We start from the raw sequence: 26,424 nt of genomic DNA on the forward strand, positions 1-26,424 counted from the left end.
ATAAGTACCTCTTCTGTACACAGTAGGTGTACAAATCTTATCCTTAACTGACTGTATGCATACGTGATCACATAGTATGCATACAATATGACACAGTAACAGAATGGATAGCACACAGATCAGACTGTCTTTGTCTTAATAGCTTTGACATCTTTAAAGCTTTTAAGTCGTGTAGATGACTTACCTGAGTGCATAGCAGGAAGACAGCTGTGAAGTGCTGGAGTGCTGCCATGGGGTCAGAGCTGACCAGCTTCCAAGTCCTGAGATCCAGAAGGAAGGGAAGGAAGGGAAGGAAGGGAAGGAAGGGAAGGAAGGGAAGGAAGATACTGGCTGGACAAGTGAGCTCCTAGAACCCTGACCAACACTGTGATGATGCAGGGTAGAAAGACTGGAGTCATTCTCTATGGCACCAACAAATGCCATGCCTGCTGTGATACTGGACATCAAAGCACACAAAGGAATTTAAAATAACACACCCCATGATCTCTGCATGGATCCTATTTGGTCTAAGACCAGGTCACAAATTCCCAATGAAGATCTTTATAGTTTTAAGTCACCAACCTTTTTCAAAGCACTCCTCACATCTTCCAGCACTTCACTCACAAAAGGCAGCATGAACCAAGCAGGGTCCCAATCCAGATGTCGCAGCATGCCATGCCATCGGCTCAGTGCAGAACACAAACAGAAATCCACTCCCCCTGGTGCTGCTGCAGCTTTCTGCTCAGCAGATCCAGGCTCTGTGCTCAAACAATGCCTGGATCTGGGCTGTGATTCTCTTGGGTGCTTCTTGAAGATTCTGAGCAACCTGGATTAAGCTGTAGATGCTCCTGTTCACTGCAGAGGAGTTGGACCAGATGATCTTTAAAGATCCTCTCTAACTCAAATGATTCTAAGATTTATGGTACTGCAATGCCTGGGAAGCTTCATTCTCCCTCTAGGCAGCCCAAGAGCTCAGGAAATCACTCCAGGTCTCCTTTCTCCACCCAGGCTCCTGTTCTGCTACACTGCTCACACTAACCCCAAAGTCACACTGAGTAGCTTCAGTTTCTTCCTAGCTCTGACAATGGAAGCAGAGTGCTGCAGTTTAATTTAACAAGCTGTTTTCCACTACAAAACATGCAGATGCAATTACTCAAGTGGGCATGTGGACTTGGAATGAAACTCTTACCCCAGCCAAACCCAATGGCAGCTGATTGCCCCAGCCACTCTTCCCTCCCTCCCACCCATCACATCCAGTAATGAGAGCTCACTAATGGATCTGCTTAAGGATACAACTACTCTCATCACTGTCCTAAAAAATAATCAATCAAGCACTTAATTTTTAACATAAGAAATAAGACGCCTGGAGACCATTAACAGATAACTGAATAGATCAAAGATTTGCAGGTGGGCTTTGGAACCAATGTGAAGCTTCACACACCAATAAGGCACCAAAAGAGCTCTCATTGAGATACACAGCTCAGCCATTTTCCTCCAAAAGTCTTTAATTGAAATTCCATTGTTACGGTACATGACACACAGCAAAGTTATACAAATTGTTACATTACATGGAAGTCCTCGTTGAATCCGAAATAAACATGGTAGACTAAACGCAAGTATTTGTGCACATCTGGCATGAAACAACCAAAGAAAACACCTTTCTCCTCTGCACCTCAAACCCTGTGCTGATTCCCATCTCTCTCTTGGTGTGGCAGAAGAGGAACACAACATGAGCTCCAAAATATTCCAAAGAAAACCCCTCTGACCCCAGCTCACTGCAATTATCCCCACGCTGTTCAGTGTTACAGCACTGCTCCTGGAAGCTGTCCTGTTTGCTAAAATGCAGCCAGATTTCATGGAACTCTGAAGGGGTAAAACGTCACCCACACTCCCACCCTGCTGCGCGTTGCCAAGGCAGATGGAAATGACAAACACTCGCAGAAGTTCTGCACGAGGAATATAATTGATAATGAAAAGTCAAGCTAGATTACTGCCAGAGGATGGCGGTCTCCCCAGTGCTGACAATTCCATGCGCTTGGATCAATTCAATCAGAGCAAAGTGCTCAGGATCTGACAAGAACGGGTCCTGAGTTAATAGCACCAAATGCTGAAAATCTGTCAGAGGGGGCAAACGGAATGCGCAGCAGCACAGCTCAGAGTACAGCCTCCCAAATGGTTGGACTAGATGATCTTCTAGGTCTTTTCCAACCTTGATAATTCTGTGATTCTGTGAAATGCAGCAGCTACGAAGCACCGCAGAGTGTGGATGGCAGGAAGGCACAAGAATGGAGGGGAAAATGCCCCAAAACATCCCCTGACCACAAACAGGACCTGGGGCAGCGGCTTGGACATGGACAGCCAGCTTGGAAGCATCCAAAGGAAGGTCAAGTGCATTCCACTGCTGAAAGACACAGTGGGAAATGCCCCCAGATGAGGGAGCCAGGAGATCTCAATGGCAGATAAATTCCCACTGTTGTCAGTCTCTTCGGTTTCATTTTCCAGATTTATTTCTAAGTGCAAGGGGAAGAAACTGATTCCTATGAAAAAATAGGAGCAGAACTTGCTCAGAAAGCTTTTTGACAGGCCTTTGGTGCTGCTCTACGATGAAATAACGTGCGCTAAATAACAGGACAGGGTGATATCACAACGAACTATTCAGGAAAATGAAACAACCCACCGGCTGTATGTGACGTGATCCATCTGCTAAAAGCTGGAAAATTAAGTGATTTCTGCATTATGGTCTGATAGCAACAATGGCTAAAGACGCTTAGTAATTATCTCACTTGCGGTTAGCTCACTAAAAAGTGCATTTTAAATACCTTTTATGTAATGCCTCATAATTAGTGCCAGCTAGTATTTTCAGTACTCTCTCCAGTATGGAAATAAAAAGCCAATCTGTATTTATTGCACTGCAACAATCATGTAAAGTTAACCTTCGGTTCCCAGCTACAGAGGTGGCTGCAGCCATCAGGTGGTAGGAAAGGGGCATGAGCAGAAAGGGTTGACTAAACCCTCTGCCACCCACCCACAAGCATCACACAGGGAAGTGGGGATTGAGAGGAGTCTTATGGCTGGGCTGGGTGATCCTGTGGGTCTTTTCCAACCTTGGTGATTCTATGATTCCTCCAACGAGAGACATAAGGCCAGAGTTCACTGTCCACACTCGCTGCTGACTTCATCATTCTTTTGGCATTGATTTGAAGTCTTTCCATGGAAGTTTCAGCCCTACATGATGCAATGACCCTGCAGACTGCACCTGGGCAGGGATCAGCTTCCTGCTCCCTCTTCCTGCTGCAACACCAAGCAGAGCCCAGGGGCTGAGCAGAAGGCAGGAGGGAGCCAACCTCCCAGCAGCATTGCAGGCATTCAGGTGCCCTTTGTGCCAAGAGAGCTGAAAAGTATGAAGGCAAACAAGGAGAGAGACAGCTTTGGCTGACAGCACCCAGCTGCCATGCCACTGGTCCTACTCAAGAGCCTGCTCTCTACTTGTGTCCGCTGACAGGGAAAAACTGCCCTACAGACTCTCATGCTATTTGAAAACAACACACTTCTGCTAATCAGAGAGCACTGAAAGCACAGCAAGGTTCTGGAAGCCACAGCCCTGGGCAGAGCATGCTGCCACCCGGGCACCTGCAGGCCTGTCCCTGCTTCTCCTGCCCCAAGAGGAGGCACACATACTGCAGGCAGAGGAAGATTTCTGTGCTACAGCAGCAACACAGGAGGCTCTGGTGCTGAGGACTAAACCTGTCTCACCAAAGCCACGCTGGGAGCTGCAAGCTGGCAGTGGAGGGGTTTCAGTCAACCCTTGAGGCATATGAGGCCGTGGATGCTCATGGGGCAAGATTTGTGTTGCTCCATGGCAATGCCCAGGCTGCTGGCTGGCCAACACAGTGGCCATTTACTTTATTAATATCCCCTAGTTAACTCTTCTAGCATAAAACAGAACAAGATAAGTCCCTGTTATACCAACACGGGTCTATTAGTTTTTTAAACAATCCCATCCTTGAAAGATCAGGGATTCAAACTGCTCCTGCCTTGGTTACATAAGCAAAAATTATTGCAAGAGCAGCAAGCTACCTGCTTCCCAAACCTCACAGTGAGCTGCTATCACCACTCTACAGAACACCCTGCATTGCCACAGGACTGGCATGTCAGTGCTGATTAAGCCCTAAAAGCTTTCTCACCCCATGGAACTGCTGCTGCTTAGGAGTGGATGCAGGAGCTCCGGTGCACCCAGACTCCTGCCCAAGGAGCAGTAAGCACAGGTGAGCTACGAGTGCAGCTGCAGGCTCACCACTGGTGCCAGAAATTGAACAGATGGAATTCAGCTCCTGACAGAGGTATGCTAAGAACACAGCCGTCAGCGTGAGGGGCAGCCTGCTCTCCTCTCACTGCGTGCTTGGACATCTGCAATGTAAATGACTCTTGATTTATCATCTCACTTTTAAATAGCATCATCAATTAAGCTAGATCAATTGTACCTATGTAATTCCATAGCATCCACAAAAACCACAGGGCTGTGACACAGCAGAATGCACAGAGCAGATCTATAAACCTGCTGGAGAACAAGCCCAACTTCCTACACTTACTTAACCAGAGAAAGCCCTTTTTAATAATGATAAAAAAGCCATTTTGCTTAGAAGATGAACCAAGATGTTTCAGTGTGTGCTGGATTTGAAGCACGCGCTGTGCACATTCTGCAGCATCAGCAACCAGAATTATTTCTTTATGCTTTGCAGATGCAGGGGTTTTCCTGCAGGTGATGAGTGGTTTTCTTTTCTAGAAAATGTAAACAAACCTTATGAGTTCTAAGCTTTCACGGGAAGTTTCTAGCAGGAGAAAACAAAACCAAACCTTATCTTTATGTTCTTAAAAAAACAGACAAGTTATTTAAAAAGCATTAGAGGTCACTTGATCTTCCAACCCAGCTGAAGTCAGAAGAAGCAACTGGTGGCTACGCTAATAATGCTATGCCTTAAGTATAAACAAAAACAATCGTACGCTTGATCTGGAAAACTGAAATTAATGCACTCATGACAAAATTGCATACAAGTAAATCCCTGCATAGGAAATATAAGCCAACCTGTATAAAAGCCCTGTTGGGTTTTTTTTTGTTTGTTTGTTTTTTAAAGTTTTTCAGTGCATACTCATGCTAAGTCCAATCAGAATCAGATGAGATGAGACCTTTCTACATCTCCCAGGATAAAACCACTTGCTACAAACACTTCTTAAAACAAAGGATACATAAGAAAAAAAAAACTAAAAAAACCAACTAAATAAAATTCTCCTCATTGCTCTATGAGGTTACCATTGCTGGGACTACCAGAATAAGGATGTAGCACAGGAGAGCTTGGCCAAGCCCTGCTTCACCAGGACAGTTCCTGCACAGGACAGTCTGCCCATCACAGCTGCTGGTTGCTGAAGAAGGCTTTGGTCTCTCTGCAGACAGGATTCACGCAGAGCGGGCAGCAGAGCGTCAGCTGCTTGGAGCAGATTTCATTGGACTGGATGTGTGAGCAGACCAAGTCTGCCAGGGCCTGAAAGAGAGTTAATTAAAAACACAGCGGTGAGCAAACCTCCATGCACAAAACCAGGAAACGCTGGAACGTGTGTCACCCAGACTGGTGAGGCTGCCTGTCACATCTGTCAGTCTTGGTTATTTTTTAATGCCCTTGAACCATCCCCAGATTGTTGCAGGAGAAAATCCTGTTTTAAAACTGTGCTGACATGGTAGCCTACAATAAATATTCCACTAAAAAAGAACTACTAGAGAAGGCAAAACTGTTCTTTGTCAAAGCAAAACTTCTGGAACTGTATTTTTTAAAAGCATGTGGCAAATCAAAGCACTTTGTGATACACAGATTAAGTCTGGGGATTTCTATTTCTTGTGCTTAAACTCAAAACCTACAAGAAGAAATCCACAATGTGGCAGGAAATACACAACTGCAAGCTTTAGTAACTACTGCACTGAAAAAGATACCTTAGAGAACAGTGGGTTTCCATTAAGGGACTCCGCTCTTCTGATGTTTTCAACACCACACTGAAGGAAAAACAAGGAGAGAGAAGTTAATTCTGGTAGGTCCTTCACTATGTGAGCCTCTAAAATCCTTTCTTCTTTACCCAGAAGCTGCTCCAAAACAATAAAATGAAATACCACTATATTTTGAATACAATAACTCAGATGAACAATTTCAATTTGCTGAAAAAATCTGCTGATTCTTTTTTAGCAAGTTTAGAGTAAAACCTAGAAAGACAAATTCTCATCTGTTTCGTGCTGCTAGAAAAATTCCTTCGAGTTCAGACTCAATTTCAATTTATAGAAAATAAATAAATAAATAAATAAATAAATAAAACAAAACAAAACAAAACAAAACAAAATAAAATAAAATAAAATATCCCCCTAATCATATTGCAAAGAGCAAAAGCAGAAGAGAAAATTTTGAAATAGGAAAAACAAGTTGGGATTACCACTATCCAAACAGTTACAGTAACTGTCAACCATTTACCTCGTTTGCTAAAACCTGGGCATACTCAATATCCAGTTCATACAGTGTTTCAATGTGGTCACTTGTAAATGCTATGGGGACCAACAACATGTTCTTCTTCCCTCTTTGGCACAGTCCTTTAATTGTCTCATCTGTTTGTGGACCGAGCCAAGGCATTGGCCCAACCTGTGAAGAATAAGAGGGGAAAAAACCTCAATAAATCCCTCCTAGAAAAGCCCCCACATTTTTCTTTAGCAGAACAACTCAGATTTTTAATGAGTCAATTATCGCTATTTCTCTGCTTTTCTTTTGACTCCCTCACTTTACCTGTGAGGTTTTTAGGAAGACAGACCATCCCACTGACCTTCCATTTGAACCCCCCCAGAAGAGAGCCTGGGTTGGTCTCTCAGGAGAACTCTCCTGCACTTGCTTCCCTGGCTTTGGAAGATGTGAACATTCAGGATGCACCAAATCCACTCAATTAGTTCAGTGAAGTATTTGGTGCTGATGTGCTGCAAGATGCAGCTTAAAGAACAAAACAACGCTGGCACTGGGAGTGCAACGCCCATGAGACATACAATTACTTGTAGTAAAGGACTGTGGTAAAACTTCAGTTCCTTCTGATTTGCAGCAGTAATAATAAGTGTTCATTGAGAATTATTAAGCTTGTTTGGATTATGTGCCACCATTATTAAGAATGTTTATTTCACGGGGACAATATCTGAAAAATTGCTCAAAAATCATCTAAAAGTAACAAAAACAACCCAGCGAGTGCTCAATTTTTCATTCCAACAGAGGAAAAAAATAAAAACAAAACCATCAAACTGTGTTATGAAATCATGGGACATATCAAAGATCTACATCAGATTATGCAGTGTAACAAAGAGGCAAGAAACAATGGATCAAGAGTACTTGGAAAAACTGATTTGGAATGCAGGGCTGTGATTGTCCTTGCAGAAATAACACCTGGAAGTGGAGAGGTGTGAGTTGCACAGCTGGCAGCACTGCTGCCCCCAGCACCCACCTTGGACTGCCAGACAAGTCGGTAGGGGTTGGAGTGGTTCAGCTTCTCCATGACCCTCTGGACAGTAGCTCCCACTTCTTGTGGATAAGGATCACCACGGTTCACCACCTTCAACACATCAACAGCAGAGCTTTTACTTCCAAGGAATGCGTTTATGTCAACCCTGCCTCACTGAGTGTGTGGGATGCTAATAAGGACACGGGCAGGGACACCAGGACATGGCTACCAGTGTCCCCATAACCCCCCCTGCCCTGACAAAGGAACTGCCTGGCACTTCTGCAAGGGTGGTTTCACTGTACACACCCCCCAACTCAACTCAGACAGCAAGAAACGTATGGATGTGATATTTGAGGACACAGTTAGTGGGCATGGTGGAGATAGGGCAGCAGTTCGACTAGATCTTAGAGCTTTTCCGACCTTACTGATTCTATGGTTCTCAGATTCTGGCCTAATGGTCACAGAGCAGCCTGATGTAACTCACAGACATGGGGAGCGAGTGGGCTGAGAAAAGGATGACGACGTCTTTCCTTTTGTCAGGTGGAAACAGGTCCAGTTCCTTCTGTATGTGATCAGCAAAGCACTGGTCAGGAGACAAAAAGGCAAAGGCCTGGATCAGGAATCACTAAAAGGTAACACGTGCTCACAAACAAGACAGCAGCTTCCACACAACAGGCTGCCTTACAGATGTCCTCATTCCCAGGAGCATCTGACAAACAGACGGATCTGTGTCTGTATTAGCTATGGGCTAAGCAGGCATTCGGGCTGATGGCCTCTAGAGGTCCCTTCCTGCCAACTGTGCTGTGATAACACCAATACTTCAGGTCACTTTCTCAAGTTGTCACAGCAGAACACCTTGCATGAAATATCCATCTAGCAGTGCACAGATCCGTACCTGTATGAGCAGGGGGTGTGTGGGCCATCGGTCAATGATGCTCCACTTCATCTTTGGCTTCTTCCCCTTTTTATTGTAGTAGCGATAAATAGCATTTAAGCTGCTTCCTGAAATACAGAGAATTAGGAACAGAAGTTTGTCCACGGAATCAGCAAACTGTCAGATGATAACAGCCTTGTAGGAAAACACTGCTATATTTTAACATGCTATTCATGTTTTAAATCACATCTAAGAGCATCAGAGGGGAATGAACATCTTATAGCCAAGACTGACTTGCTAAAGCATTCCTTAACCAAAGAACTGCTGGAGTTTCCATGGAGAAAGCTTACTCAGAGGTGCTCCTGGGCTTCAGTTTATATTATCCTACAACAAACATAAGGCTACCTTGAGCTAAGAAGTTCCTACATGAAATTCAGAATGACATTAAACACAGAAGACCTTGAAGTCTATGGAGGTCTCGCACAAGCTCTCACCTGTGGTGGAGCAGCTGTACTGCGGGTACTGCGTGAAGGCGATGGCCCTCTCGATGCCGTCATCCTCCATCTCCTCAATCGCTTCCTCTGTCAGAGGGTGCACGTATCGGAAGCCAATGTAGTACTTGTGTGGTGCTGCCAGACAAAACAGGAAGAGAAACTGCAGGAAAAGCATCTGCCAATAACTCCCAGTAAATAACTGCTAGCTAACAAGTACGGTGTACAGAAACAGGCAGACATACGTAAATGCAAAAAAAAATGAGACAGAACTCTATTACCTTGCCTCTAGTTAACCCTATTAAAAAGCAGAATTAAAACAATGATGTAGAACTGCCACTTGATGCAGCTGCATCGGCTGCCGCGCTGGTGAGCCTGCTCTGCCTGCCAGCCCACAGGGCAGGGGCTGCCTCAGACTGAGATCAGGGTGCCCAGCAGGGGCACAGCTTCTTCCATTTCTGGTTTGTTTTTCACAGAGATATTTGTGCCTTTAAACACTTCATTTTTGAGGCAATCCTGTCCTCTCCAAAGACATTTCAGGTTTTACCATTTTCCAACTCTAATCTTTAGGCTGTCAGCTTCGGGGCTTTTTCTTTGTTTGTTTTGTTTTAAGTGAAAGAAAGACAGAGGCTTCTAGAACAAACCCAAAGTCTCTTTTTCACAGTTTCCAGGTCACTAGCTCTGAAGGAACCTGCAGCAGGTTTCTGAAGGAAGCAGACGTCCTGTGCTTGTTCTGCACTCCGTAGGTTCAGGCAGGATTCAGAAAGCAGGTTTAGCCGGCCCCAGCTCTTTGCAGGAGGCAAGAGAGCTCCCAGCTGGGAGAAGCAGCAAGTCCCGAGCCGCCTTCAGGTCACCTGCAGGGTAACCTTGAGCTTACCTAAGCATTATTAAAATCAAAGCTCTGACAAACCAGAGCAATGATACTAGGAGCTTAACACAAGAAAGGAGATGTTGGGAAAAAATGACCAACGTGGGAACTTGTTGCAATACTCTCATGTTGCTGAGTTCTGTCCTGGATCACAGGTGGCGAAGGGCAGGGTTACACACGTGTACACACGTTCAATTTGTTGTTACAGTCAGAATTAGGATCACAAGGCAGCTCCTTCAGCAAAGAGCTGCCTGTCTGAGGAGCATCGTGGCTCCCTCATCTTGGGAGCTTCCCTTCTGCTGACAAGGGAACCTCAGCTAAAACACAGCTTGAAAGAAATGACAGGAACCCTTAGAACTGAAAACAGTGAAAAAGGCAAAATGCATCTTCTTGAAGTCTAATTACCATCGCAAGACGTTGGCCTATTTGATACTGGCACTAGACAAACAGACATGGATTTTCCTGTCATCATATATGTATGATTTATTCCTACAGACCACTGAGCCTACCCAGCCCTGTTCACTCAGAGCAGAACAACTCCTGCTTATTTTCAGGCTGCTGCCTGTAACAATAAAGCTGCGTTTTAAAATTATATTGTTCCCAGATGACATTGGTGAGGCTGTTTATTTATTACTTGATCTTAGTCCCATTGCCAAAGTGTAACATGTCAAACGTATCCCATGAGTCAGTAAACTGATTTATATGTATAGAAGGAAACTTTACCGATCCTGTCTAGCTTGAGCTCTTCACCAGCTGCAAGTACACAATTTACTGCAAGCTCCAGCCCCACCAGAAGGCCAGATCAAGGCAACAACAGCATGCAGAGCACTAGTTTTTTGCTGCGAATTTCAGGTCACACAGTCACAAGCCACAAGTTACTCATTAACAGGGCTCAGGGCTGTAAGCAGTGCCCTGACACAGCACTAACACACACAGCTCAGCTTGGATGCACACCTGGCTCAAGCTGCTCTGAAGCAGCACAGTGTTGGTATCACAACCCAAAATGCTGAAAGGAAAGGCTGGCACGTTCCGTACTTAAAACTGCAGCTACAACTGGGCAAAAACTGAAGTCTCTGAATGAATTTCCAAAGGGCTGCAGAGAGTCAGGCATGACTGTGCAAAAACCATCACCAAACAAAAGTGGGAGCGGTACACTGAGAACAGCAGATAAACGTTGTGAGCTTTATCTCCAGAACCTGTTGTAAGCCTGACCCCCCAGGGGCTGCAGCTGCTCCAACACTGCTGCCCTCCATGCCACAGAAGGGGGCACGCCTGGCTTCAGGCTTTGACTGCACTAGCAGGGAATACAGTTGGAAGTAAGTGAGAGAATAGCACCTGAGGGGAAAAACAAACCAAACCCAGTCTGAATAGAGGCATCAGTGACATGCTGCATGCTGAATGAATAGGGGAATTCTGTCCTGGCCTCTCAAGAGTATTGCTTTTCACCCTCCAGACACAATTAAAATGAACAAACAAACCAACCCCAGTCTCCTACTTCTAGTCCTCTCCTATCCAAACCCGAAGAAGGAAGGCTCCACTAAGCAGCTGAGAATCTGGGAATGTACGTGGCCAGTCACAGCGGGTGACTCGCTGACACACCAGCATCACGCTTACAAACACTTTGGGAACTGCAAGCAGACGGCAGCCTGCAGCAGCAATGCTGTACGGCTGCTGAGCTGAAGACAATGAAGAGCTCTCCTCTTTGTCTCCTCATCCTCCAGCAGTTTTTCCAATACAGACGTTCAGTGCTCCTATTGGAGTGGCAGGATGAGAAGTATTGTCTGCAGCTGACACATTGGTGAGGAGCACAGTGGGTAGCTTAGTGATCTCGTTAATTCCTTCTGCTCTCAAAGCCTGTTTGCTGCTTCAACAAAATGCATGCTGCAAAGGCCTTCATGAACAGGGGTGATCCCCAGATCATTGGCTCATTTCAGGCAGCCCAACCATTATGGCTCTGCCTCTCTGGCTTGTCAAAGCAGCAGTGGTTAACTCTGTCTGTCTGTCCCACAAGAGGTCAGACGCAATACACAGTACAGCCACTGAGCTTGTCCTGCAACACAGATGCTGAAATTTAGCTAAACTTGTACAAACTCCACCACAAATGAGTTAAAAACAACTCCCAATTTTATTGGGAGTTTTAGGGGAGAGCAACTGAACACCACTGCCCAGAGAAGCTGTGCATGCTCCAACCCTGGAGGTGCCCAAGGCCAGGCTGGAGGGGCCCTAGGCAGCGTGATCTGGTGGGGGCAGCCAGAATTGCTGGCTACTATCTGCTTCTATCCATATCAAGCCATTAGGCCTTATCTCCTGCTCCTCAGGTGGGGCTCTCCACTATCCTGCTGCCAAGCCCTTCAGCTCTCAACCACAAAACCTTATCTTTTCTTCTTCCTCCTCCTGAAATGGGGCCTAACTGCTGTTGGGTGTCCCAGCCATTATTAGCAGTTACAGATTCAAATTTCGAGAGCACTGAAGCAACCCACGACTTCAGAGACATTTCAGAGGAACACAAGACAGACCCACACCTTTGCAGAACGGCTTTGGACTCCTGACCCCCACCCGTGCAGCTCCCTGTTCCTTCAGCTCAGGCTGACACAACATCAACAGCCAGGATGGGCAGACAGTCAGTTTTATGCAGTGGGTGTAAACAAATGTCCCAAATGACCATCATTCTCACAGTGTGTCTTCATAAATAGTAAGAAAATTCATTACAGCTTTAGTTATACGAGGTTATTCTGCTTTTTCCAGTGGCCACAAACCTCCACCTCCTTTATGAGTGAGAATGTCACTCCAGCTGGCAAGATGAAATGTGTTAGAGGTACCCATGGGTGGCTATAACCAGGGCAGCTTTGAAACTTGTTACTCTGGGCAGAGAGGTGGCAGCTGAACCACAGCACACACTGGATCCAGCTGGAGAAGGCAGCTGCACATCTGGCACATGCATTACAGTGGGATGGACCCATACTGACAACAGGCTGCTCTCTGAAACCAAAGCCATCCACTGGCAGTCGAAGTAGTGACTAGAGCACAAAATTACACCTCCATGCCGGTGGACCCCATGTTTTTGTGTATACTGAGAATAAGAATGTCTGCACTGCGATTTCCTAGCAGGACTGAGAACGCTTCGCACTCACAATTAAAGCTGAGAACCAGAAGTTGCTTCATGAACTAGAACACATCAGGCCAAAGCAGCTGTCAGAAAGCAGAGGGGTGTACAAGTACCGGTCTGAGGAGACATGCTGTCCAGCAGTTTCACCATGCCTTCTCCCTGCACTGCCGTCCACTTCTTGATGGGCGACCCGCCTCCAATCCTGCTGTACTGCTCCTGGATTCGTGGTGTGCGGCGCTTAGCGATGAACGGTGCCAATTTACTGCAGCATTCAGAAGGTATCCATGTTAATGTCAGAACCCATTGCATCCCCCCAGACCCTTCCCCAGACACATCTGCTAGAGCGGGCAATGTCTCCAGCTTATACACAAAACAACACTGCACGTTTAGTGTTCTATCCCATCACCCTTCCAAACCTACTAGGTGACAGCAAACCACAATTGCAGCCTAAAGCCATTGATCTTGGAACACTTTCCCTGAGAATTACAACATCGTTTCCTGCACCAAAACTGAGCAGCCCTAATGAATGTGAACACAAATCCAACTCCAGTTTAACGTCAGAGCCAGGCACTGAGCACTGACTGCAATAGAGGTTCACAGCATTCCTTACTTTTGTGCTGGAAGCGTCATGAGGTCGCGGTCCAGGAAGAGGCGCAGTAAGAAGTCATGTACATCATCCAGCCTTTCTGGACCTCCCATGTTTAACATCAAGATCCCCGTTTTAGGTTTCCTATGGAAGGAAGAGAGATTTCAGATCCCAGTGACGTGTAGTTCTTTATTTTACCTGCAGAACAGTCACCCTGCCTGTCAGTGTGACACAACCCGCTGCAGCACGCAGGCTGTGCCGCTCACCCCGCTATGGCACAGGGTGGTGGCTGTGCCCACCCACCGCAGACTCACCGTGTTTCTGGCTCTGCCTGTGGCTTTGTGCTGGGCGCTGCCGCAGCCACCTGCCCCCTCCAGCGCAGCGGGACCCTCAGCTGCGTGCTGCCCGCCACCACTGCAAAGAGACAACGGCATCAGGAGCTCAGCGCTCATGGCACAACGCAGGAGCTGGGTCAGGACACGGGGATGCGGGGAAGGCAGCACGGGAGGCCCGGAGCAGCGGGACGGAGCAGGCCGGGCTGACCCGCAGCGCAGCCCCGCACGTGGGAGCCCAGCACGGGCTGTGCCCCTCATTGACAGCGCGGCTCACGGCGCGGGGCTCACGGCGCCTTGTGTTACCCGGGGGTCGCGGTGCGCACAGCGCGTGGTATGAAGGGCTCCGTGCAGCGGGAACGGCGCCCCGGACCGGGATGACCCTGAGCTGCCCCTGAGCTGAGCTGACCCCTGAGCTGCCCCCCGTGACCCCCCGCAGCGCTGAGCGCTGACAGCCCCGACGGCCCCGCTCCGTGTCCCGCTCCGTGCCCGGCTCGGTGCCCGGCCCCGCAGTGCGGCGCTGTCCGCGCTGTGCGGGTCCGACGTTCCGCCCCGTGTGAACGTTCCGTTCCGACCCCGCAACCTGGATCCGCTCTGTCCGCCCGGGGCAGCGCGTGCAGTTCCTCGCAGGGATGACAAAGCACAAAGCCCCGCTCAGGGCACGGGGCGGCGATGCGGCCGCGCTCACACGCCGCTCCGGACCCGCGTGGCCCCGCTCCGCCCGTCGGATCGTCCCGCGGACCCGGCCCGGTCACAGCGCGGTGCTCTCGGGGCTCGTATCGCAGCGGCCCGTGGCCGCGGCTGCCGCCGTTACGCAAAGGCTCCTCGTTGTGTAACGCGCCGCCCCGCCGCCTCCCGGCCCCGCTCCGTTCCGTACCGCAGCGGGGATGGCTCGGCCGCGCTCCCTCCCGCTCCCCCCGCTCCCCCCGCCCCGCACTCACGGGGTCTGGCGGCCCGTCCGGCCGCAGCCATGTTGGCCGCGTGCATTCCCTCACTCGGCCCCGCCGGCCGCTGCCGCCCGCTCCGCTCCGCCCAGCCCCGCCCGCCCACCCGCGGGCACGGCGCACGCCCGCAGCGGGGGCCGCCCCCGGAGCCGCCCCGGGCTCCGCTGTGCCGGCCGGGCACCGGGATGGGTGCGCGGTGCGAGCCCAGTCCCGCATCACCGGCCCCGGGACGGACCGGGATCCCCCGGAGCTGCAGGCCCGGAACACGGAGCCGGTTCTGTCGCAGAGCCCCGGCAGATCGTAGGGCCGCAATGTGAACACAGGGACGGCGCGCTGAGCTCCGAGCTGACACAGCACCAGGGTGGGGGGGCCGGGCTGGTTCCTCCATGGCAGCATCACACTGTGCGGGAGCACCTCGACGGGAAATGGGAGCCGGGATGAGGGTGGAACAGCGCTGATTGCATTGCTTACTCATCCTGGTAATACTACATTAAGCGCTATTGCATTCCCAGCACCCGGTGTGCTCTCAGTAATGGCCACAGTGCTGCGAGGGATGTGAACCTGGTGGGACTTGGAGCCCGGGTGAAGCCGCTGTGTGATTGATGTTACCCACGAGTACAAACAACACGAGGGCTTGTGTTACCAACAAATGAAGTCAGATGGGAAGGAGCTGGGTGTGCCACCAGCCTGAATGACAACAGAAGTGCAAACATGATTAAATCAGCCCCGATTACGAGTTTAAAAACAAAGACTTCCTGCAGGAGAGCCTGGAAGCTGGCAGCCTGGAGAGCTGCTAGAAACACCCAATGTTGTCATCAATATGAAACCAACCGAGACCTGAATGACACCTGGATGACGAGCCAGGAACAATGAGCCAGCATTAACTGGGGCAGGACTTGTTCCGAGGCGCTGCCGTGTCCCCAAGGCTGTGCTCCAAGGGGAACCAGAACTGCTGCCCGACCCTCCTGCAGGATCCTTCAATGGGATTCTGCTGAATCCTGTGCTCTCTCCCATACCTGGGCCTGTCCTGTTGCAATCAAGCTTGTTCACTGTCCCCTTCTTCCTGTAGTTTATACAGGAGGGACACAGCAATGATCGCAGGGATGGAACAGCTCTCCTATGAGGACAGGCTGAGAGCTGGGGCTGTGCAGCATGGAGAAGGCTCCAGGGAGAGCAGCCTGCCAGTATCTAAAGGGGAGCTGCAGGAAAGAGGGGGACGGACTCATTAGCGGGGTCTGTGGTAACAGAACAAGGGGAAGTGGCTTCAAGCTTGGAGAGGGGTCATATAGATTAGATACAAGGAAAGTCTTACAGTGAGGCGCTGGCACAGGTTGCTGAGGGATGTGGTGGATGCCCCATCCATGGAGACTTTTAAGGCCAGGCTGGATGGGGTTGTGAACAACCTGATGGAGCTGTGGTGTCCCTGTGCACTGCAGGGGATGGGACTAGGTGACTTTTAGAGCCCCGTACAACTCAAAAACATTCTATGGTTCCATATTTTGAAGGTTTAATTCTGTTCTTCCTAATGGGGATATTGTCTGTGTGGGGGGAGAACACATTAAGCAGGTACGCTGTAAAGGCCAAGCAAAGGGAAAGAAGCAGACGTCACAGATCAAGAACTGCTCTCCTGCACACCAACTTGAGCTGCCATAATTTATTGGTTGCTGATTTAAACCGGATTATATAGTAGCATGCAAGATGAAGAAAAAAGCCTTTTATTACAAAAATATGGGTATCGCGTAGCTCAACATGAATGGCAAACCCAGATCAAGTCTTGGTGCAGTCAGCTGATGATGCACCTACTGGTTTTTCTCTCTGGTAAAAGGACTCACTTTTATGGCTAAAAAGCATACAGGTGACTCAACACATTAAATGCGTAATTAAGTCTATTTGGTAGCTTGGTTACAGCTAGAATCTGCTAAGATGCAGTAGCACAAGAGTAAACTGAGCTAGCAAGGAAACACAGAACTGTTCTACCATGAAAACATCCTTTAGCATCAAGTGGGAAAGCAGTGCTTGAATTACAGCTGATCAGGAGAGGACAGGAGCAGTGCACGATGCTGAAATCCAATTACATTTCAAAGCCATCAGTTCCTGGTTTTTACCGTTTGATGGATGAAATAACCTTAATTTCAAAGGCACTGCATGGACAGATCTCCAAGAACACGCCCTCTCCTCCTGTAACTCAGCCCACGTTGGGTGCGTGTGGTCCCAGCGCAGCACTCCTCCCGCAGGGATCAGCAGGGGTAGGGTAGCACACCTCACAGCGAGCCTTATCATTTCTAACCAATAAATAATCTGGGAAAAACAGAAGCTTCTTGCAGCGGAATTCAGTGCTCAGTACAGCGTACCTTGCAACTGAACAACGTCAAACAGAACTTCCATTAAGAGCAGTAAGAGAGAATAAAACAAATACACCACTTAATTATCCCCTTATTTTTTTTTTTCCTTTTTTTCTTTTTACACTTCATTGACCTATTTAAATGCTTCTTCAAATCACTCAGAGGTCAGGATTTAGGAATCTGAAAAGCTTGAATCCCCAGTTTCTCCAATAAGAAACAAAAAGAGAAAAACCAAGTCTGAGGACAATTAGATGCCCTGTGCATTCTTGTAGAAATACATCACAGATACTAAAAGCAGAAGCGTATCTTGTTTTTTTAAATGCCAGCTTACCAGGATTTGTTTGTATGTTGACAAATGCACCTAACTTTGTTTTTTCCCCCTCACAGGCCTATTTCCAGTTAATTAGTAGCATTTTACTTCAAAAAAAAAAAAGAACTTTTTTAATTTTACTTTTCACATGCCAATTTAGTGAATGTATGAACAACAGGGTGCCAAAAGTCTTGTCCTCAGACAGGTGAAGCAGAGCGTATCATTCGTTCCCAAGCATCAGTTCCTGGATTTCTTAGTTTACCACCAGGATGGCTAAGGTTTGCAGCGCTGGACAAAGCGAGGGTACAGACAGACATCTCGGATGTGGTGCCTATCCAGAATCCAGGTCAGGAACCGCTCCAATCCCAAACCATATCCGCCATGAGGACATGTACCATATTTTCTCTGTGCAATAAAAATCATAGGGATTAAACATTTGCGCTTGTTATTTATGCCACAATTGCAGTGATACCAACGAAGGAAAAAAAAAACAACATGGAAGCAAAAACCCTTCCAGCACCACCTTCTCCACCAATGAGGAGGAATACAGGCAGCGTTCTTCTCAGGCAAGATACCTGTGTTCAGTTCCTGAATTTCCTGGGGCAAAGTAATGACTAAAAGAGGAAAATGGAAGTAGGAAGTCGTAATAACATTTTTCCAACCTCATCTTTTTCTCCTCTGCTTACATAAGGTAGAGCTATTTGAGTCTGAAAACATCAGTGGTGCCTTCATGCAAACACAAGGGCTTCAGAAAGGCAGCACAGTATGGAATACACTATACAAGCAATGTACCCGCAAAGAGCAGTTCAATGAAGGCAACCTGGCACGAGCAGCAGCCGCTTCAGTAAAAAAAAAGCAATTTTAACAGAATGCAAATTACTATCCATTGCATTTTGACACAGGTTAAGAGACTACCTGGTTTTGGCCACAAAAAAAGTCTTTCCAATTTAAGTTGGATTGTCTTAGAAGTGGTTTATGGAAATGACAAGCAGCACAGTGAACCTGTTTCACGTACCTGATCAGTGTACCAGTAATATGGCGTGGGATCAATCCCTTCTCGCTTGTAGCCCTCCAGCAGCTCCTCACTGTCCCAGATACGCATAGAGCCTCCAACAATTTCACCAACATTGGGCATCAACACATCAACCTACAACATACAACACGAGATCACGCTGTTACAACTTTAGAACACACAGGAAAGACAGCTCCAACTTAGAAGACAACACATTTCACTATGTAATTCTAAGTTTCCAGGAGAAAGAAAGGCAATTCTTTCCAGACTCAATTTACTGATGGCAGGAATCAACTCACTGTGTTCCCTGATTTAATCTTTTATACTCTTGGTGCCACTGAACCGCTGAGCCACAAAAGCAGCAGCTCTCCTAACAGCCACCACTCCTCCTGGCTGCCAGACAGCTGGTTTTCACACAATACAACCTCTAACGAGTCACCAACCAGATGGCAATGAAAAGTAAGCTCATGGTGATCTCCTGGCAACTTCTTAAGCACTTCAGTGTTGCTTCATTTATGTCTGTAGCACCAACAAAGTCACGCCAGGAGATGCTCAGAACAAATTCCAGTATGAACTCAGCAAAGTTTTCCTGTAGTACTCATTCAAGCAGATATCCCCACTCTATTTAGAAGGTAACACTATGTATGTAAAACATGAACTTACAGACTCGGTAAGCCGGGAATCATCGTGACAGCGCTGCATGTAGAAGGACTTGATCTCTGCAGGAAATCGGCACAGCAAGATCGGCTCATTGATGGTGTCTGTCATGAACCTCTCAGGAGCTTCAGGAATATCCTAAGGTTAAAAAAGGCTCTATTAATATTTTAAACAAAAAACACTCTGAAACCTCAAGACCCACAATGTATCAGGGAGGAAGTGGAAAAAGACACTTCGAGACCACATACATTGAAGCATTCATCCTGGTGTACGTATTTTTATCCAGTATCTTAGTAACACTTCAAGATACTGTGCGTGTATATATAGCTAAAAACATACAGACCTAAAAGAAAAATCTGTAAATCAATTCAGTAGCACTCAAGTCTACCCAATAATCCACACAGAAAAATGGGTACAACTAACAAACACTGAACAGCTTAATTTCTTTCCTCCCTTTTATCCATGGGCCTTAAGAACCTCAGCCTGACTGGGGTACCCCATCCAGTGCTGTGGCCAATTCCACATCCACAGGCTTTGGAAAGAAAACTCACATTTTGATTCTAGGTTTCAAAGGCATTACATGGAACCCTAACTCCCCCTCCAAATTTACATTCCCCAGTGCAACTGCAATGCAACAGAACAGTCCAGATAAAATCCAGGCCTCTTGATGATTTACAGCAAGACTCATTATAAACAGGATAGGAACTTCATTCCAAGCAAAACACAACAGATTCACACAGCAACAATAAACCCAATGGCACCACAGTCCAAACACTGCTCTCCAAGGGATTCATACACCCTCAGTGTACAGCTGAGGTATTTTGTTTTCAATTTCCGAAGAGCCTCAGAAAGACTTACTTCCCCAAACTCATAGTAAGTACCATCATCCTTCTTCACATCATGTTCCCTTAGCCACTCAATTGCTTCAGAATAGTTCATTCGTCGGAAAGGACGCTTTGGGGGCTTGAAGTTCTGTAAACAACAGCAGAGATCCCAACACATAGATTAGCATTCTAAGATTTATCTTACCAGTTGATCAGCAAGTCCACTTCCTCAGTCAGAGCATACACAATACTCATGCATCAAAAAATTATTACTTAAAAGCTTGGAAGTACTGAAAAGCTAACATGAAATAAAAACACTGTCCAAGTCCAGTGCCACTCACAGAACAGATGCTGAAAAAGTCAGCAGGAGAGGAAGGGCAGGAAGCATTTTCAAAGCTTTTTTCTTTCTGTATGAATTCATCACACACTCTGATGTTGAAAACAGAGCAGTTTGCAGGGCTTCCAAAACTAGGGCCACAAAAAAAAGCACCTTCACTTCCCTGTGCCTCAAACTGGTACAGAATTTTCTCTTGTGAGAAGTCCATAGGGTGGGTTATTCTTCATACCTTCTGCTCATCTGTGATCAAATTTAAAATGGAACCTCCCAGTGTTTATCAGGAAAACGGGTCAAAATGTCAGGGACGAGAGTGTATGCGCTCTGAGAGGAAAGCTGGTGACAAGAGATAAGATGGCTTTAAGAGACTGCCAACTTTCCTTGCAAAGGCAGCAGGAGACAAAGGCTCTCTAACAAATGAAAACAGCTTTGCATAGCTTCATCTTCCAGGATAAAAGTAGAACAGCACATTCACTGCTTGCCTGTGTGCGACCTGTGAGTACCAGCTGATCATTATTATGAGCTCTAGGACAGAGGTTTTTATTCCACTGGTACCGTACACATTAAATGCCTGCACACTGCTGGTTCCTGGACTGTATTAGCCATGTAAATTCTTCTCCCTCAGTCCCCAGCTCCTGCAAGAGCCATAGCCAGACTTGCAGCATTTTCAGTCTTTGATGTTATTTCAAACTCCTCTTATGTAAGCAGAGCCCGCTGCCATGCCTTGTCTCTCCCAGGTGAACACAGTGACCAGGAAGGGTAAGGACCAGACTGTGCCTGCTCATGGCTCCCACACCACTGCTCGCTTACCGGGTTGAGGTCACGCAGTAAGCCTGATGCAGGTGATGCCAAGACTCTGTCAACTACATCACAAACTAAGCTCTCCAAACGGTTCAGCAAGTCTTCAAAACTTATAAAAGGGCATTCAGCTTCAATATGAGTGTATCTGAAACATCAAGTCATGATGTTACATAACCATACATATGCAACAGATTTTTAGCTATGAAAAAGCATCATGGAAGACAATAAACAAAAACCACTTTAGTCCCCCTTTTCAGCTCTCCCACTTCTACTCTGTGAAGGAAATCAAACAAAAAAACCTCAACAGTAGGAACTGCGATTTCTAAAAAGGCAAAGTTTCCTACAAATGCATCAGCTCTGCTTTGACCAAATCCTTAAACACTGAATATCAATGACCAGCTGGACGTTCATGGATAGCCGGAGTTATCCCAAATATACTTTTGCTCAGCTGTTACACATTTGCACTGGGCTGTCTTCTCACTGTGCATTCTGTCATCCAGCCACCTGCTACTCCCCAACTTAGAAATTCACTTATGCATAAGTAACAAAGAAATATAACTCTCTCCATACTCAGCCAAGTGTCTGCGTGTCCTGGACTGCTCAGCTCTGTATGACTGAGCAATACAGAAAACATCTCCTAGTGCTGGAATGCAGGTCTCCAGGTAGAGCTGAGATGACTGTGTTAAGTATGCCTCTTCACCAAAATAATCCAGCTTGAATAGGGTTGAACCTCCTTCCACCTGCGTCTGGACTAATGTTGGTGGTGTGACCTGTATAAGAGCAAGAATTAAGGACAATGATGACAGTGCATTACAGCAGCTACATAAGGCACACCCTTCCATAATACCATCTACAGAAGTTTGGTATGTATGAACACAAGCACTTCATTCCAATATCCTTCAGCAGCCAAGAAAGAGGTATTCAGGCTGTTTGTGAATCATGCTGTAACATTACTATGCCTCACAAGTGTCCATAAACCTCTGAGATCAATGTCTATGAGAGCAATCACATCACGGCTCCCTGTGAAACAACTTTTTTCTCCCCATTTCAGGTTAACACGGAAGTCCATAAAGGTTTTCCAGAAAAGAGATTGCCTTAAAGTAAGGAGCTTAAAGCAGTCACTTGCCAAGAAGGGCAAATATACTTACTTCATAATATCCATTGGCAAAGAAATGGTCCCTGAAGGCCTGCACCACCATGGAGCGCACCTTGAAGATTTTAGACATATTCTCGCCTCGAATCATCATATGCCTGTTGTTAAGTTGCACATCAACCTCTGAATCCTCATTGAGGAGATTGTCAGCCCCACCTGCTGGGGCCAGACCAATAAGCTCCCAGTAGTCACAGTTCAGCTCATGGCCTCCTGGAGCCTGACAATTTGAAAGAGAAACAAAACTTTCAGAAGTGCATTTTTTGCACTGGCCCAGATGGCTTTCAGAAGTCAGCACTTCACCACAACATAAAGAGCTGGCCACTTTCCCCTGTGCTGTTTGCTGGCATCCAGCAGACCTGAGGGCCAGGGCTCAGTGCTGTTCTCAGCAGCTCCCCCGTGTGGGAGCAGACCTCTCCTGACAAAATGGCATCTTTTTACATTCCAAGCACTAAAATCAATGAACATTTGTAAAGTCTGGTGGGTCTCTGCACTAAAAGCACTAAGCCGCTGTGACGAGACACAAAACCAAAATGCTTTCAGTGTATGTAGCACCACAAGCAGTAACAAGAAACAAGTAACCTAAAATTGCCAAATGCTTGAAAACTGTTAAAAGTGTATTTGATCCTTTTTTGCCTGTATTTAATTTAAGACATCACAGTTGCAAAAGCCATGAAGGAAAGGAGATTGAACTAAATTCTGACAGGCAAACACAGCAGTAGCTTTAGCAAGCTACTAAGCCAAATTCCTAAGCCAAATTTCTCCTACAATTATTCAGTGTTTCCACCTTTGATTTTTCTCACATCAGAAAAAATGAGAAACTGTTAAGGCAGAAGAACCAGAACAGGAGCCCCATCCAGCTTCCCTACCTGCTTGCCTTCAGGAACAAGGTTCAGTGTACCATACACTGCAACACTGCTCTCTGTAGAGAGAAGGAGCCCGTTGTAGCACTGACACTATGGAGAGAAAGAAACAGACACAGTTAAAGTAATTCCTAATTTCCAGTCTTTCCATAAGATCTACTGAAGTCACAGACAAGATAGCTAACGTCACTGTCCAAAAAACCCCCTTGTGCCAGGAGACATCACTTAACAATAATATAAATTAATCAGTAGGTTTAGAGGAACTTCCTATAGTACCAATAAAAGACATATGAGGTACAAACACTTCTATTATTTATTAACAGAATTCAATCATAAACAGGAGGGGAGCCAACTCTGCAAGGGTAGATAACAGCAGGACAAGGGGAAATGGTTTTAGTTTGAAGAAGGGAAGATTTAGGTTGGATGTCAGGGGGAAGTTCTTTACTGTGACAGTGGTGAGGTGCTGGAACAGCTGCCCAGAGAGGCTGTGGATGCCCTGTCCATCCCTGGAGGTGTTCAAGGCCGGGTTGGATGGGGCCCTGGGCAGCCTGGGCTGGTATTAAATGGGGAGGTTGGAGCTTCATGATCCTTACGGTCCCTTCCAACCCAGGCCATTCTGTGATTCTGTGATTGAACTTACCAATGCATCTGAAAGGACACACTGAAGAAAGCCTGTGCCATCTCTCAAAACAATGAACATCAAATTCTTTCCTGGTTAAAAAAAGGAAAAAAAAATAAATAGGATTTGTATTAGAAAATTTTGCACAAGTCTGTCACTCCTCAGCAAATGCCTCCTTGCAAACAAAGACATCAGTCATTCTGAAAACAAATTTTTCTTGCTATACTTTTAAAAGTGTTTTAAAGCTTTGAAGAAAACTCTTTTGTTAATCCCACTGAGCAAGTGCCAGTTAGCTCCTCAGTCTGTAGGATCAGATTGAAAAACAAAAGAAGTCTTTTAAGAAATGTTTTAAGACAGAGCTCAAAATCCAGTATCTCAAAAATCTTTGACTAATAAATGTCTCCATCCTCATGTGCAGAATCTGTCAACACTGAACTAACTGGTGTGACCAACAAGGTCACATAAGCGATGGTCTGAAAACTTAAGAGTAAGCATTGTTTTATTCAGTGTGAGTACTGATGGCTACTGAATTTGTTCCACCTCTCTACAAAGGTTCAGCATCTTACAAGAGCTTGCAGCTTACCTTGCCTACGTAATCTGTGAATCCAGCCAAAAATCTTCACTCTCTGGCCTCTGTAAGCCTCCAGAGCACCAATCTTTACCTGTAAAGCAAGGAATGGAAACAATCAAACTGAGGAACACAACTCACCATTTAGGTGGAGTTTTCTACATAATTACTTCCAGTACAGAGAACAACCTTTGTGCAAGCATGCTGAAACAGGGCCATGTATCAAGAACCCCAAACCTTACTCACACATTTTGGCTCTGGAAGACTAGGATCATTCTTGATAATAACTTTCTTGGCTTCCTCCAGGTTCTTCTCTCTTCTCAAGAGATCTTCTGCCTTGTTGAGATGAAAAAGAAAGTATGAAATAACTGTGACCAGGCTTTGTAAGTAGGGACTGTAACATACACTTACAAATACTGATGTCATAAAATGCTGGTGCATAGGCCTGACCCTAATTCAAGGCTAGAATGACAAACATTGCACAGCAACATTTCTCATTTTTCCCAGAAAGCCTAAACACAGTAGATGGTGATAACCCAAAACTCACTTAGTTTCACCCATTTGCTTACACCATCTAAACATGGACAAGCTGTAAATAACATACGTTTAGCAGTGACTGAGGTGCAGAACAAACTACATGTTTATGGGATGGGAAGAACAGCGTTAATGACACCTAGTGTTTTCATAAATGAAAGGCAGCATGCTTCCTCCAACTTGGCACCGCTCACAACTTACCTCTTTCTTCTCCTTTGCCTCATTCTTCATTTGTTCCCTGTGCCACAGTTTTTTGACATTTTTCATCTGTGACTTTGAAATAATGGCCCATCTCTAAATCAATCCAAGCACAGAACATAAGACAGAAGGTTACAATTGTGGCCCTTCACACAAAGAAGCTTGAAAACAATTTATATTAGGAAGCTCAAATGTTACAGTACCTCATTTTCCTTCTGTGAATCCACATAAATAGTAGGAAATGGTTCCTTTCCTGCTGTCATCAAGGCCTAAAAAATGTGAGCGGTAAGAAATAAATAAAAAATCAGTGGTGCTGCAGGTGAACTGAAGTAATTCTGTTAGAGACTGAGCAGACAACCCAGCTCTGGCCCTTTTGGTCAGAGCTGCAAAAGCTCATGAAGCTCACATAAAAGAACACACTTGTTACATTTACCTTTAAGACAGTTTTGAATGGTTTCTTCTGCGTCCCATCACCGGTGGAATCGTTGCCCTCTCGTTCAGAAACATACAACTCCTCTATAACACATCATAAATATCAGGCAATTACTCAAGGGAAGAACAAGAAAGCAGCAACGGTAAAGCACAAGAGACACGCCCAGGGATGCACATCAGGACTGAGGGAGCTGCCTTCCTTATGCCTAACATCCAGGCAGGTAGGAACAAGCGGAGGAGGCAGCTCAGGCCAGCACTTGGCTGACATACAGCTACCAACCAAAGACATGGAGAAACCTCCTTCCTTCCTTCTGCCAGCAAACACCAGAGGGTGAGGCCAGCGCAGCCCTGCAGCACAGCCCTGCTCCCTGCCCACGTGCCGACTGCTGCAGTGTGGTTTGGTTTCGATTTGCAGGGATCAGAGCACACAGACCCCTTACAAACACCTACATTTATACATACAGCTATAGATGTACCTGTGTGTGTATATATAGGGACAGACAGGTGAACGTGCACAATCACCCACAGACATATGCTTCGTTCTTTGTTCCTCGTGAGCTGCCAAAATCTGTGCTATAAGTCCAGAATCGGACAGACACGATTATTTGCTCAACTCTTCTACATTTTGTTCTTACTTATAAGTAAGAACAGCACAATCCCACCGCGTGCAGGGCTTAAAACCCTGAGCTGCCATGACACCGCCACCGGCAGCGCCCCACAGGGCACCATGTCGTGTTCAGTCACCGCACACGGCGCAGCTGGGCCGGGTTTCCCTTCCAAGAGCCGAATTCAATACAAATACCGCCGGCAGCACCAGGCCGCGCACAGCGCCGCCGTGACACCACATCGCTCAGGGCCGGCCTGCACGGGACCGAGGCCTAAAGCCCCGGGGAGCACCGAGGCCGCAGCCCCGGCCCCAGGCGGCCGACAACACAGCGCCCATCCCCAACACAGCGCCCATCCCCAACACAGCGCCCATCCCCAACCCGGCGCCCATCCCCGCCCGGCCCAGCCGCCCCCCCTCACCCAGCGCCACAGCCGCCGTCCGACCGATCACCTCCCCCGCCATGGCCGCACAACGGAAGTGGCCGCAC

General features: G+C 46.8%; 2 protein-coding genes across 2 annotated transcripts; both read right to left on the minus strand.

Moving 5' to 3' along the window:
• Nucleotides 1–1,466: 1,466 nt before the first annotated feature.
• Nucleotides 1,467–14,772, minus strand: FECH (ferrochelatase). Its single transcript, XM_015848209.2, has 11 exons — nucleotides 14,684–14,772; nucleotides 13,725–13,824; nucleotides 13,435–13,554; nucleotides 12,938–13,086; nucleotides 8,854–8,988; nucleotides 8,381–8,487; nucleotides 7,970–8,068; nucleotides 7,489–7,596; nucleotides 6,486–6,650; nucleotides 5,960–6,019; nucleotides 1,467–5,516 (listed from the first exon to the last, which is right to left on the minus strand). Exons 1-11 carry the CDS (start codon nucleotides 14,727–14,729, stop codon nucleotides 5,382–5,384), a joined length of 1,224 nt encoding a protein of 407 aa, XP_015703695.1. The 5' UTR covers nucleotides 14,730–14,772; the 3' UTR covers nucleotides 1,467–5,381.
• Nucleotides 14,773–16,325: 1,553 nt separating this feature from the next.
• Nucleotides 16,326–26,422, minus strand: NARS1 (asparaginyl-tRNA synthetase 1). The gene is made up of 15 exons (XM_015848211.3): nucleotides 26,357–26,422; nucleotides 25,332–25,414; nucleotides 25,102–25,167; nucleotides 24,902–24,994; nucleotides 24,413–24,502; nucleotides 24,182–24,260; nucleotides 23,620–23,690; nucleotides 22,986–23,072; nucleotides 22,115–22,336; nucleotides 21,537–21,736; nucleotides 20,976–21,111; nucleotides 19,866–19,979; nucleotides 19,014–19,145; nucleotides 18,354–18,485; nucleotides 16,326–17,743 (listed from the first exon to the last, which is right to left on the minus strand). The coding sequence occupies exons 1-15, from the start codon at nucleotides 26,397–26,399 to the stop codon at nucleotides 17,612–17,614; spliced, it is 1,680 nt and encodes a 559-aa protein (XP_015703697.1). The 5' UTR covers nucleotides 26,400–26,422; the 3' UTR covers nucleotides 16,326–17,611.
• Nucleotides 26,423–26,424: the final 2 nt, after the last annotated feature.

The sequence above is a fragment of the Coturnix japonica genome, chromosome Z, assembly GCF_054131305.1.
Source record: "Coturnix japonica strain WE chromosome Z, WE-NBRP24, whole genome shotgun sequence".
NCBI lineage: Eukaryota > Metazoa > Chordata > Aves > Galliformes > Phasianidae > Coturnix > Coturnix japonica.

Excerpts from the sequence above, each read along its gene's own strand:
- FECH (XM_015848209.2), bottom strand. The coding sequence starts at position 14,729 with ATGCACGCGGCCAACATGGCTGCGGCCGGACGGGCCGCCAGACCCC. Across the intron at positions 7,597-7,969 it reads CCCACTCGCTCCCCATGTCT|GTGGTGAACCGTGGTGATCC; the intron begins GTGAGTTACATC and ends GATGTGTTGAAG. Across the intron at positions 6,651-7,488 it reads GACTTGTCTGGCAGTCCAAG|GTTGGGCCAATGCCTTGGCT; the intron begins GTGGGTGCTGGG and ends TATTCTTCACAG.
- NARS1 (XM_015848211.3), bottom strand. The coding sequence starts at position 26,399 with ATGGCGGGGGAGGTGATCGGTCGGACGGCGGCTGTGGCGCTGG. Across the intron at positions 25,415-26,356 it reads GACGGCGGCTGTGGCGCTGG|AGGAGTTGTATGTTTCTGAA; the intron begins GTGAGGGGGGGC and ends GATGTGTTATAG. Across the intron at positions 21,737-22,114 it reads TTGCCAATGGATATTATGAA|GTCACACCACCAACATTAGT; the intron begins GTAAGTATATTT and ends GCTCTTATACAG.